Genomic DNA, 13,036 nt, shown 5'->3' with positions numbered 1-13,036 from the left:
GCTTTAGTCCACTGAGCTATCTGACCGGCCCTTGAGAATTGACTTTCAGACAAATATTTTCTTTTTTTTATTTTTAATTTTTATTTTTATTCTTTTTTAATTTACTTATTTGGTACAAGATCTCGCAACACAGCTCAGACTCCTAGTGATCCTCCTGTCAGACAAGTGTTTTCAATTATCCATAATGGTGCTTTTATAAATCATTAACTAGTAACTTTTTTAGCTCATAGAGTTTGAGGAACAATGTAGTGGTTTTCTGTCATTTCAGAGTAATTTGAAGATCGTAGTCTTACCTTGAATTATAAAGTACTTTGCAAAGTTAGAGTTTTTAAATTACAAAATGTGTTTTATAAAATTAGACTAAAATTTAAAGGGAAATAAGGAACATAAAGGTTAAAAGCTGAAACTCTGAAGCCCAGTTTTCTTCCCATTGCCCCTTATAGAACATCTGCATGGCCTTCAGCATATCTCTTAGCCTCGATGGATCATTTTTACATCTGTAAAATGGATTGTTCTAAAATTTTCAATTAGGAAGATCCTATAGCAAAAAATTTGGTATGCAGCTTTAAACAGCTTGTTAGCTGTTCTTTTAGTCAATAAACTTATTATATTAGTGGAGTTGTCACTTTTATCTTTTTAAAGTATCTGATTTCCAAACAGAAAGATCATACATGGAAGCAAATCAATGGACTCCGGAATATTCTTGGACAGCAGATACAAAATGGATTATCCTGAAATGGGTCTCTGTATAATAATTAATAATAAGAACTTTCATAAAAGTACTGGTATGTATCTCACCTAATTTTCATTTTTTTTTTCAAATATTTGTGTTGTGTATATTTGATATGATACAAAAAGTGTTTGATGTTTTTATTAGTCAGTAGCCTGTGATACAGAGTACCAAGGTGGAGATAAGGCAACACCTTGCGGGTCTGATAATATGATACAAACTTTTAACTTTCCTACTTGTGAACAAATTTCTCCCTTTTGGGACAGCGGACCTCTTACCTTTGTGTTTGGCTTCTTCTGCCCCCACTCTTTGCTTTTTTATCCTTCCTCCCTCTTTTAGACCAATAAAAGGTTCTCACAAGATATTAAGGGCAAGCCAGGAATATAGCTCAGCAGCCCAGTGCCTGTCTGGCAAGCACATGAGGTTGTGAGTTTGATTTGCAGTACCAAAAACCAAAAAAATTAAGAAATGATACTTCTTTCCAGAATCTGCAGGTGTATCACAGTAACTGTCTCATTTATTTTTATAGCAAGCCCTAAGAAAACTCTGCTGTTGGATTCGAGAAGGTTAGAAACTTAGGCACAGGTAGTGCTGGAGCAGAGCCAGGACCTGAGGGCCTGGGCCTTCATCTCACTGATTCCACAGGCTGAGCTGAGTTGTGCTTTACTTCTTTATGTCTCCATTTCCTCTGTTCCCCATATTAAAGACCTTCTTTTACTTCTTAATCTTTGCTCTGATGTTTCTTTCTTTTCCTCCTAACCTTTGCCTCTACTTTCTACCTTTACCACTGAAGCTGCTTCCTTACGTTGACAATGGCCTGATTACCAGACCCCATTCTTAGTGCAGTACATACATTTGGAATCTACTAATTTTAGAATTTTCTTAGAGAATATAGAAAATGAAATCCTTCACAGTTCCAAAAAAGCTAATTAGCACTTAGGTATATTTCTTCTTTTCCTTGGTAGTTTTTTTGGAAAAGATTGATTTTATTCATTCCCTGAAAACAAAATTGTATCCTGCTTGTTCTCCTTAATATAATATGAGCATTTTTGTGTTACTGTATAATTTTACAACTGTTATTTTAATGGTTCTATATTACTGAATCTCAAAATACTGTTCATTTAATTTGTGTCATTTACCATATGAGTGAACATTTTGGCTATTTTCCTGTTATTCATCTTTCAGATGGTACTATGAAAATTCTTTTTAAGTTGGAATATTAATCATATTAGAATTAATTTTTTGTTATAGGAACTAGATACAGTCATTCAAATTTAAGATACCAGAGTGGCGGCAACAGTCAGAGGCAGCCATATTGTACTGGAAAAGAAGCAAGACTTTTATTTTTATTTTGTTTTTATTTATTTACTTTTTTTTTGGCAGAACCGGGGATTGAAGGGACTTTTTTTTTTGAGGATTTTTATTAGAGTTGTTAAAAAGAAAACAGAATAGTTGAAAATTAGTTTCTAAATTTGATTAGCACTATTTTATTGCTTTTGGCTGTAAATCAAGTTACCAACTTCAACCATAAATTAAAAAGAAAAGCCACTTTCTTTTGCTTTATGTTCCTTTTGCTTAATGAATTTTTAAAAACTTTTTGGGTGTGCCTTGGGTATTGAATCTAGAGCCTCTCTTACGCAAAGCACACGCTCTAACACTGAGCTGTGGTTCCAGTCCTGGCAAGTTTCCTCGCTGTCTGTGCTATATGGTCTCACATCCATGCAAATGAAGCTAGTAATAATTGCCTACCTCAAGATGGTTAGAAGGATTAAAAGAGATTATCTATTGTGCAGTGCCTAATGGACAGCATTAATAGGCTAGTTTTGGGTGTTTTACATCATTGGGAACTTAGAATCAAAGTGATATAGTCCCTGTGAATATGTACAGTATTTTCTTAAAAGTAGAACCATATTGGTTTTCTTTAAACAATGACTACTTTTCCATGACAAAATTTTATCTAAAAACAAAATGACAACATAGATAAATGTACAGATAAATCATAACTTACTTAGCCAACCCCCTATTATTAGGTATTCAAATTCATTTTCTGTTTTGGGATGCTTAAGCAGCTATGAATAATATCCCTGTGGCGATCATAGCAGGAATGCTCACAGTATGAAGTGTTTTATAATTAGTCTGAGCATTTAAAAGGAAGAATTCATTGATTTTTGTGAATGCTGCATAGTTCATTTCAAAGCAGTTAAAACATATTAAAAGTAATTATTTTTGTTCCAAGGAATGACAGCTCGATCTGGTACAGATGTAGATGCAGCAAACATCAGAGAAACATTTATGAACTTGAAATACGAAGTAAGAAATAAAAATGATCTTACCAGTGAAGAAATTATGGAATTGTTGTACAATGGTAAGAAGTCATTAAGAGAATGACTTTCACTGGCCAATTTTATATTACAATCTACAATCTTATATATTATAAAATAAGAGAATTGTGAAATTGTACTGCATGTAATTCTGATCTTATGTGTTTGAGTAAGAAATGAAAGATTTTGCTTATGTCAAGCCCTAAAATGGTTTCAGGTGTGTGACTTTGTCCCAAATTAAACCTAGATGATCTTGTAGTTATTTTTCAACTTCTTGATTTTACACAGTTTATCTGAAATTATTCTTAATCTGGATTAAGTTGCAAAGACTTAATTTTTTCTTATTTGTAAATGTCTGTCTAGTTTCTAAAGAAGATCATAGCAAAAGGAGCAGCTTTATTTGTGTAATTCTAAGCCATGGTGAAGAAGGAATAATTTTTGGAACAAATGGACCTGTTGACCTGAAAAGATTAACAAAGTTCTTCAGGGGCGATCTTTGTAGAAGTCTAGCTGGAAAACCCAAACTTTTCATTATTCAGGTAGTGTGTAATTGAGTACCTGGGTTATTGAGGGTCAGTCAGAGAATAATTTGTTCAACTGTGAGAAGGACTTATTTTTGGGGGAAGAGGGCATACACAATTGCTGTTACTTTTTTAAGTATTCAAACTACACTTAGAAAATATGAAGTACATTTCAATTTTTAAATTATATTAAGACTCATTATAATTCCTATCAGTTTTCACATACATAGCCTTTATGTTAGATATAAGTTATGTGTGCGTACACATTTTTTTCACATATATTTTTAAAGAAATGTTTGTTTTCTAACCTACAGGCTTGCCGGGGTACGGAACTGGACTGTGGCATTGAGACAGACAGTGGTTTTGATGATGACATGGCATGCCAGAAAATACCAGTAGAGGCCGACTTTCTGTATGCATATTCCACAGCACCAGGTAAGAAAATGACAAATACATATTTTGTACACAGATTTTAAATGAATTATACTGTGACTGATTGTAAAATTCAACAATAAAGTGTATTTCAGAGACTTAGGATTTTGATATCTGTAGAAAATAGTTAACATGTCTATATGTTAAGGTACCCTATCTACAGAGAAATCTCAAAAGGTTATGGACTCAGAATGACCTTAATATGAGAGTGTATACTATATGGCAACAGAAGTCAGATCTTCACTCACTTATTAGAAAGAAATAGAGACACATTAGACTCTCCAACCCTTTATCCACAGTTTTGCCTTTTGCATTTTCCGTCTGTCATCTGTGGTCTGAAAATAATAAATGGAAAATTCCAGATGCTAACAACTTACAAGTTTTAAATTATGTGACATTCTGAATAGCGTGATGAAGTCTCAGTCCATCTCTCCTGTGACATGCATCATCCCTTTCTCTCTATTCCCATGTCAACAGTCACTCAGTAGCCATCTCAGTTATCACATCAGTTACCAGCTGTCACAGTGCTTGCGTTCAGGTTCAGGCAGTAATGTTGGCAATTCAGCTGTCAGAAGCCCTAAATTACTTTTTTTTTTAAGTAAAAAGATGAAAGTTCTTGATTTCTTAAGGAAAGAAAACAATTCTATGCTGAGGTTTATAAGACACAATGAGAATGCATCTCTCTGTGAAATTATGAAGAAGCTAGAAGAAATTCATGTTAGTGTTATCACACATCATACTAGAGAAGTTGTCACAATATGGGCATGCTTAGTTAAGTAGAAGAAGCACTGTGAGCAGAAAACCTGAACCTGTGTAAGTGTGTACATTGGAAAAAACAAAGAACATAGATGGTCCAAACACCCACAGGACTTGGGAACATATCCCCTGAAGACGAGAAAGGATTAATGCATGCTTTCTGATAATTTTGGAGGGTAAGAATTAAGCTCAACATGACTAGTTGGGAGAGGGTAGAAATAGAAGTTAATTAACAGAAAATAAAGAAGTAAAAAGTATTATCAGGATATACCAGCTTTCCACTTTTTTGTGACTATGTTGCTAATATCATATAAATGATATGAGTATGTACCTGTTCAGTGTCAAGAGAATTTGGAAACATAATAAAAGTAGTTTAAAACAATGTTACATTTTTAAATGTGCTTATGGTTTCTTTTATCCTCTTAAGTACCTTTTTAAGCAAAACACTAACAAATTTAATGCAATGGGCATAATAGTAGTTAAAGAATACCAAGTATAATTTTTCCTTTTTGGATTTTCTGTTCATTATACTTGATTCAGATTTCTCTTTGACGAACTAATATTCTTTTTAAGTTTTTTTTTTTTTTTTTTTTTTTTATGTATTTGGTACAGGGTCTCACTACACAGCTTGGACTCATAGTGATTATCCTGTTTACAGCCTCCCTAGCACTGGGATTACAGGCTTGCGCCACCGTGCCCAGTTTTGGTGGCCTGCTCAATGGACCTCAGGCCCTACACTTCCCTAAGCCAGCACTTGGTCCGCTGAGCTATCTCGCTGGCCCTAATATTCTTAAATGTGTAGGAATACATACACAGTTTGTTTCTTACCTAATATTAAAATAAAATGCAAAATAAAATGTAATCCACTAGGTGTGGTTAGTGCATACCTGTATTCACTGCACTGGAGAGAGGCTGAGGAAGGAAGACTGCCATGAGTTTGAGACCAGCCTGGGCTGTATATAGTCTAAAGCCAGTGAGACTGACTCGAAAAATAAAATAAGATATGTCTGCATTTTTGTGTCTTCTTACATTTGGCACATTGACTTGTTCCTCCCTATAAGAAAGGAGATACTTGTTCCTACCTGTAACAAGGGGAGTCCAAGAGGTGGGGAGATAGCTTAGTGGCTTAAGCCCCTGCCTGACAAGCACAAGGTCCCAAGTTTGATCCCCAATACCACATGCTGTGCTGGTAATCCCAGTGCTGGGAATGCTGAGACAGGAGAATCACTATGAGTGCAAACTGCGTAATGAGACCCTATATCAAATAATAAATAAAATTTTTTTAAAAGGAGAAGTTTTCAGTAATTAAACAATCCACAGTTCTCTTCCCCTGCTCAAAGCAGAAGTGTATGCCCAATACATTTTCCCCCCTCTGGCATCATTTCTCCTAAAACCAAAGGTGTCACTTTTTTCCTTTTATGGCTAACAAAACCTGTGGAACTGTATGCTTATTTTTGTAGATGTGATTATATACTAATTTATAGAATCAGCTAAAATCAGATATCCTTGGTATTTGGCTTTATTTTTCCTTTTAGGTTACTATTCCTGGAGAAATTCAAAGGATGGTTCCTGGTTCATTCAGTCACTGTGTGCTATGCTGAAATTATATGCACACAAGCTGGAGTTTATGCACATTCTTACTCGGGTTAACCGGAAGGTAGCGACAGAATTTGAGTCCTTTTCTCTTGATTCCACTTTTCATGCAAAGAAACAGATTCCGTGTATTGTGTCCATGCTCACAAAAGAACTGTACTTTTATCAGTAAAAAATGGTTGACTTATTTTAAGTTTGTATGTTAAGTGAGGAAACAGTATAAATAGTGCTGTATTTCTTTCTCTAATTGAACACTTCAGAACTATACCATTTCCCTAGCAAAAGAACCACTATGAAGCTACCTCAAACCCAGAATCAGGTAGTTAAAATTGAATTTAATTAGGAATAAATAAATATGGATGTTGGCATAATCACTATGAAAAGAAATTATTATAATTTTACATTTTTCATAATTAGCAACATTTTGTGATATATGCTATGAATTTTCAAATAATTATGAGGAAGTTAAACTTTGCAGTAGTGAATTTTAATGAAACTCTCCTATACACTTAAGACTGTGCACTCTAGTTTTTGTAACACTAGAAATGATGATGCGCACTCATGTTTCTTAGATGTTGCAGATCCATGGGCATGGTCAAAGGCTTGAACCTTTATTTTAGAACTGATGTATGAAAAAGAATCAACTGCATTTTTTTTTTCTGTACCAGGGATTGAACTCAGGACCCTTATTCTACTGAGCTATCTCCCCAGCCCCCAACTGCATTTTTAAATCAGGATTTTTGTGATGTTTATTCTGAGCATGTATTTCTTGTAAAAAATCATGTCTACTATTGACAAGGAAAGAGTACATTTAAGAGAAAGTATAAGTAAATTGAATTGGTTCTTTGAAGGCTGACATGCAATATTACTAGAGACAGAGTCATAAGTATAAGGTGCTAAGATCTACCAGCATGTTTCTTTTCATTTGTTCTTACATACATCAGATGAAATTTACACACCAGCAAGATATCTGAAAATCTGTTAGGTAAAAACCGCAAACGATTATTAGGATGCTATGAAGAAGTTCTGCAAAACATACTAAAATATTGTCTGTACAAGAAACAGTGGAATGTAAAGCAAGAACAATAAATGGATCTGATGGGCAATCTGTAGTTTGCAAGATGATTTGAGCCTGAGTGAGAAGTGGCTCTGTCCAAATGAGGCAGAGCTACCGATGCCACGTTACAAAAGTCCTGCCAGACGGTTTCTTCAGGAACATACAGTGTGTATGGAAGATACTCCCAAGGCATGTGAAAAAGCGAAGCAAGTGAGAAATTCCTAAAATGGAGCTTTTCTGAAGAGTCACAAGCATAATATTCTTCATAGTATAATATGTAAGCATGCGGTATAATGTTGAAGTTTACAATAAGAGGAAAAATAGTGGTAACATTTTTTACTGTTACCTAAAATAACAAGGACCACAGCACACAGAGCTTTAGAAGCATCCAGTCTGAGCCCCTCTTTGCATATGAGAAAACTGCAGGCCAGAGCTCAGCCCCAGCGGGGCAGGCCAGGCTCCAAGCTTCCTGGCTCATGGAGTGAGCCACGGCTGGCTGCACCTGTGTGCTTCATTTTCTTTCAGTCTGACATTTTATGTGAACTTCCTTTTGGCTCAAAGAAAGGAATTTACATTTATAATTGACAACTGTTTGTTTTGATAAGATCTGTTAACTTTTCCTAAGTAAATGTAGCATGTAATAATATCCCAAGATGGGTTTCTCTGTGACAATTTTGTAAAAGTTTTTTAGTTTACATTTTTATTCTGAAAAATAAATTCAAACTTAAATTACCTATGTGTTTGAGGTTTTTGGTTCTTGTTGATGTTTTTGACAGGGTGCTACTAAGTGGATGTTAAAATATTTTTAACCAAGAGCTTAATTTGGAAGAGGCAAAGAGGATGCGTCAGTGCTCTAATCCAGCCTTTTGAGGTGCTGACAAATGATTAAAGCTCTTATGTGTCCCAAGCCTTCTCAGAAGGTTCTGTTCTAAAATGAACACAATACCAGAAAGAAAATGAGGTTTCCATAGATCTCAGTTCCTAAATTGATCACAATTTTATATTCAAAATATTTTCTGACACATAGATTACTTAATATGGTTAATGGCAAAAAAAGGCTATGGGGGTATTTTATAAACTACAAATGTTCATTGATGATATCTCCAAGGAGGTGAGGTGTGACAAGAAGATGCCTCCTTTTACTTCAGGCACTTAGAAAAGGAAAATGGGCAAATGAAATTGCATGTGGATTAAATCTTCTTCTAATACTTTCATGGTGAACATACTACTTTTGAGTGGTATGTACAAGTTGTAACAGGGAATTCCTTTTACTGAAGAGCAGAGGAACACGAATGACTGAGATTCACCCTCCTTAAAGCAGTGGCTCTGTAGTGGAATAAGAAAAGGCTAGCGTCTTCTCTTCTCCCTGCTACAAATGGCATGTCAGTATTGAAAGGGACCAACAACCCAATAGAAAAAAGGGCACTAATAGACCACACACACACACACAAAAAGAGTGGACATCCTTTAAACTTCCATAAAGGGCTTTTATTATGAAGACATCATAATAAAAGAAATGCAGGTAATACTGTTAGCATTTGTCATCTATCAAAAATTTCCAAAGTTTGCTAAGATGCTGTTGTCAAAACTGAGGACTCTGTTGCAGAGAAAATTTCAACTTTTTTTTCTGTCCAGGTACTGGGGATTAAGACCAGGAGTTTTGCATTGAACTACATTCCCATTCCTTTTTAATTAATTAATTTATATTTTTGAGGAAAGGTCATGTTAAGTCACTGAGTTGCCCAGGCTAAGCTCAAACTGGCAAATCCATCTGCCTCAGCCTCCCAGAGTGCTGGGATTTATTATTTCTAACACAGCAATCCTATTTTTTGAAATCCAGGCAATGCATATACGTGTGCACATAAAAAGTATGTAAAAATTTTCATCCAAACACTATTTTCATAGTTAAAAATGCCAGCAGCCTAGCTATAAAGAAGACAGGTTGAATATACTGCTATATCCACATACATTTGGAAGGAGGGATTATAGAAGAGAGTGAATTGAAAGAGTTGTGTCTATTTTTGTTGGGGAAAAATCAGAATATGAATAAATGCCGTACACAGGTGTATCAACGTTCTGTAGAGGAACAATCAATATAGAATACATATATAATTACACAAAGTAATTTATTGGATAAGTTTCTGGGATCAGAAGTGGGTGAACCAAAGGTAGAAGACTACAAAAAAATAAAAAATCTGACCCTGGAAAGCAGTCAAAGGCTGGAAACCTGGAATCTCACTGTAGAGTCACCAGTGTGAGTCTGTCAGAGGCTAAACAGTCTGCTGGAAGCTTGAAGAATTCCTCCCAAAAAGAGCACACTTCTTTCTTTCCCTTTCTGTTCCCTCCACATCTGCTGGGATGGGTCTTACCTCATAAGTTTGCTGACCTACACGTCAGCTATCCATAGCCATATCCAGAACTTTACTAACCTACTTGGTGTTTCCTATTCAAGGTAACATATAACAATAATCACAGCAGGAATCCAATTAAGAAAAATATTGAAAATATTGGAAAGAAAAGTAACGACAGTAGAGGGTGCCTGAGAACTCTTATGAAGGGTAAATCAGTGTAATTGGGGGTACAGCAAGGAAAATAGAACTTAAAAAAAAAGATTAGATATAAAGAAAGCTTTATATTTTTGGTGGCATGAACTTCTTTATGGTATCTTCCATATTTTCTGTAAAGCGAAAGATAAGAATTTACTTGAAGTTGAAGCAGTAATATAGGGTTAGGGGTTAGAAGAGTAAAATAGTTTTGAAATAATCAAGAGCTAGGGGGAGTGAGCTGCTGAGAGAATGTCAGTAAGATTGCCAGGCAATGTTAAAATGAGCAATTGTAAATGTACCATCATGTCAACCTGTCCCATTGTGTGATTTTATCTAGTAGCACTCAGTTGCTTGAGTATTACCTGTTTTGGCTTTGTCCAACATTGAGCTCCTCCCTGTATTTATTAATAGAAAAGTCATGCATATCAAAGTTTTGCCGAAGTATTTCCTGTAATGATGTACTATGGAATCTCAAGTTGGATAGGAGACTAACTATGAGTAATTGTGGTCAGAATTGGGGTGAGGCACATTTTAGCATAACAAGATGATCTATGTAGAAGAGTGAAGTATCATGAAAGGGACTATTTTGGAAGACTACACCACTAAGAGGTGAGATACTGTCATTCTTTCTGACCAACTGGCTGTAAATTAGCGGTTCTCACAGTTCCCTTCTTAGGTTCAACAGTTTACTAGAGCAGCTTACAGAACTCAGGTATATACATTCCCCAACTTACTAAGAATACAGCCAAGGAACAACTGCCTAGGAAAAATGAATAGGGCAAAGTGTGGTCCAGAGGAGCTCAGAGTTTCTGTGTTCTCTTCTGTGGGTGCCACAGTCTCCCAATATTTTGCCCCGTTCACTGGTCTGGAAATTATCTGAATCTCACTTTTAAAGAGGTTTTATAGAACTTAATCTCTAGCAACCCTGTCTTCCTCTAAGGTTGGGATGGGATGGAAGGTTTCAGTCTCCTATTTGATCTTTCTGGTGACCATTCCCATGCTGAGATTATCTACAAGACCTGGGCCAAGTCATCTCATCAACATAAACTGGTTCAATCTAAAAGAACTTGCTAGGAACTACAAAACTCACTCCAATCACTGAAGAAATTCTAATGCTTTTAAGAGCTCTGTCAGGAACTGGAACAATGATCAAATGTATTTATTATATCACAGGTGTATATCAAAATCTTAACTAAGAACTTACGTATGTTCCTTTAGGCTGCAGATACAGTGATTATATTTGGTAGCTGAATATAGCTGGCTGCAGCTTAATAGCAGTAGAAGATAAAAGAGGACCCCATGTGGGAGATGGTAGAAATGATTGAGATTTGGAGAGTTGTAAGATGATTACAGAGGACAAAGCCAAGAAAGATTTAACATTCTGTAAAACATCTGACTAGTAATATCTAACAATCTTTTTTTTAAGTGAACATTTATTTCCATAGCCTATGCCCATTTATAATAGTTGCTTGATCTTCAAGTTCTCCAAGACCCATAACCATTCACTCACTCATTCATTCATTCATTCATTCATTCATTCATTCATTCATTCATTCATTCAGTACAGGGTCTCACTACACAGCTCATACTTGTAATGATCCTGTTTTCAGCCTCCCCAGTGCTGGGACTACAGATGTACGCCCCCCATGCCCACTCTTTGCGCCTAGGGGTGGGGCTGTGTGGCAGTACAAGGAATCGAACCCCAGTCCCTGCACTTGCCTCAGCGGGGGCTTAGTCCACTGAGCTATCTGACCAGCGCTTTTTAACCGTTTTTAAAGCTTATGAAAATAACTGATGACTCTTCTTGAAAATTAAAAATGCATTCTTGTTTCCAGTTTTGTGACCAGAACACAAAATGATCAAAAGCACAATGCAGAAGTAGCAGTACCTTATTTCCAGCCAATGCTGCTGTGTCTGTATTTTAAACATTTGCCTCCAGGACCATTGTTGCCAATGCAAATGCTGTACAAATGGAAAGGACTGAGAAATAACTTGCAAGTAGTTTCTGTTGAGAAATTTCATTTTTAAATCACGAAGAATGAGTTTCTGGGCTGCTGGTGTGCGTGCTGGAGGCAGTCTGTCCGCCAAAACCTTGCTGTGCTCCTGCAGACTCCTCCCTCCCCATTTCCTGCCCCACCCCACCCTGAAGATCTAGTCCTCTGCCGGGAACTTGAGACCAAGGAAGAACTGATTCAGATTTGTGTGACATTTGCCTATCACTGTAGTCTGACTCAACCACCCCTTTAACTTCAGTGCTATCACCAGAAACACATGAAAGGAATACAAAGTAGCACTTGAGTTCCTGGAAGAGCTCTGCCTATTCCCCAAAAGGCAAGAGTATTCCTCCCCGCTTTTCTGTGTGTTTTTCTCCTTCATTATTCCTGTATTTGGCTAGCAAGGGAATTCCAGAGCTGGTACTACCCAAATTACACAAAACTTACACAGAGAAAGGGCAGAAAGTAGAATTGGAACAGCCAGTGGAGTCTGAGCTGAAATGAACTGTGTTTTGTGAAAATTATTTCTTAGAATCAGTTCTTTCTTGGTCTCAACTTTTGGAGTTGAGGAAATACTTTGAGAAAAATCTCTTCTCCATTCTTTGGCTATACAATAAACCTTTCTTTCCAACACTTGTGTCTCTGGTGTTGGTTTTTCTGTGGGGTAAACTTCTAAACCTGGGTTCAGTTCTTCAGATTCCAGACCCACACATGTATATAACGTATTTTCTCCCTAGTATAAGAACCTGAAAAAATCAATAAAACCTGAAAGGTATAATTGATATAGCAGAATGGAAAGAAACTGAATTTAAGGATTAGACAACAAAGATGAGAGAAAGGAGAAAAGACAAGAAAAAAGAAAGGAGGGAAAAACATGAAAGTACATATACAGGGTGGCTGAGATGATTGTACTAATAATTTCCATCAGTTTTTTTGAAAATAGCAGTTAATGTTTAGAATTTTCACTTTGATTAACTCTGCATGCTGATATTTGTGATCTAAACAACTACATCAAGGACAGCAATGTGTAATACAAAAACCCCATGGTTGAATAATACCTCTTGTCTTGGATCCTAAATAGGTACC

At 36.1% G+C, this 13,036-nt stretch overlaps 1 protein-coding gene across 6 annotated transcripts in view; it reads left to right on the top strand.

The window, feature by feature from the left end:
* Casp3 (caspase 3) overlaps positions 1–8,136 on the top strand; it is an 18,653-nt gene extending 10,517 nt beyond the window's left edge. For 5 of the 6 annotated variants that reach the window (XM_004639777.2, XM_023699667.1, XM_023699669.1 and 2 more), the window contains exons 3-7: positions 661–785; positions 2,967–3,095; positions 3,415–3,590; positions 3,887–4,007; positions 6,296–8,136. In XM_004639777.2, coding sequence (XP_004639834.1) covers positions 661–785; positions 2,967–3,095; positions 3,415–3,590; positions 3,887–4,007; positions 6,296–6,525 — 781 coding nt within the window. In that variant the 3' untranslated portion in view covers positions 6,526–8,136. Of the gene's footprint in view, positions 1–660; positions 786–2,966; positions 3,096–3,414; positions 3,591–3,886; positions 4,008–5,630; positions 5,858–6,295 lie in introns of those variants that run through there. The other variant, XM_023699671.1, reaches the window with a different exon arrangement.
* Positions 8,137–13,036: the final 4,900 nt, after the last annotated feature.

Source organism: Octodon degus, unplaced genomic scaffold (assembly GCF_000260255.1).
Source record: "Octodon degus isolate 3935 unplaced genomic scaffold, OctDeg1.0 scaffold00114, whole genome shotgun sequence".
Lineage (NCBI taxonomy): Eukaryota > Metazoa > Chordata > Mammalia > Rodentia > Octodontidae > Octodon > Octodon degus.
The sequence above is the reverse complement of the archived record's forward strand: the minus strand, read 5'-3'. Positions and strand labels throughout refer to the sequence as shown.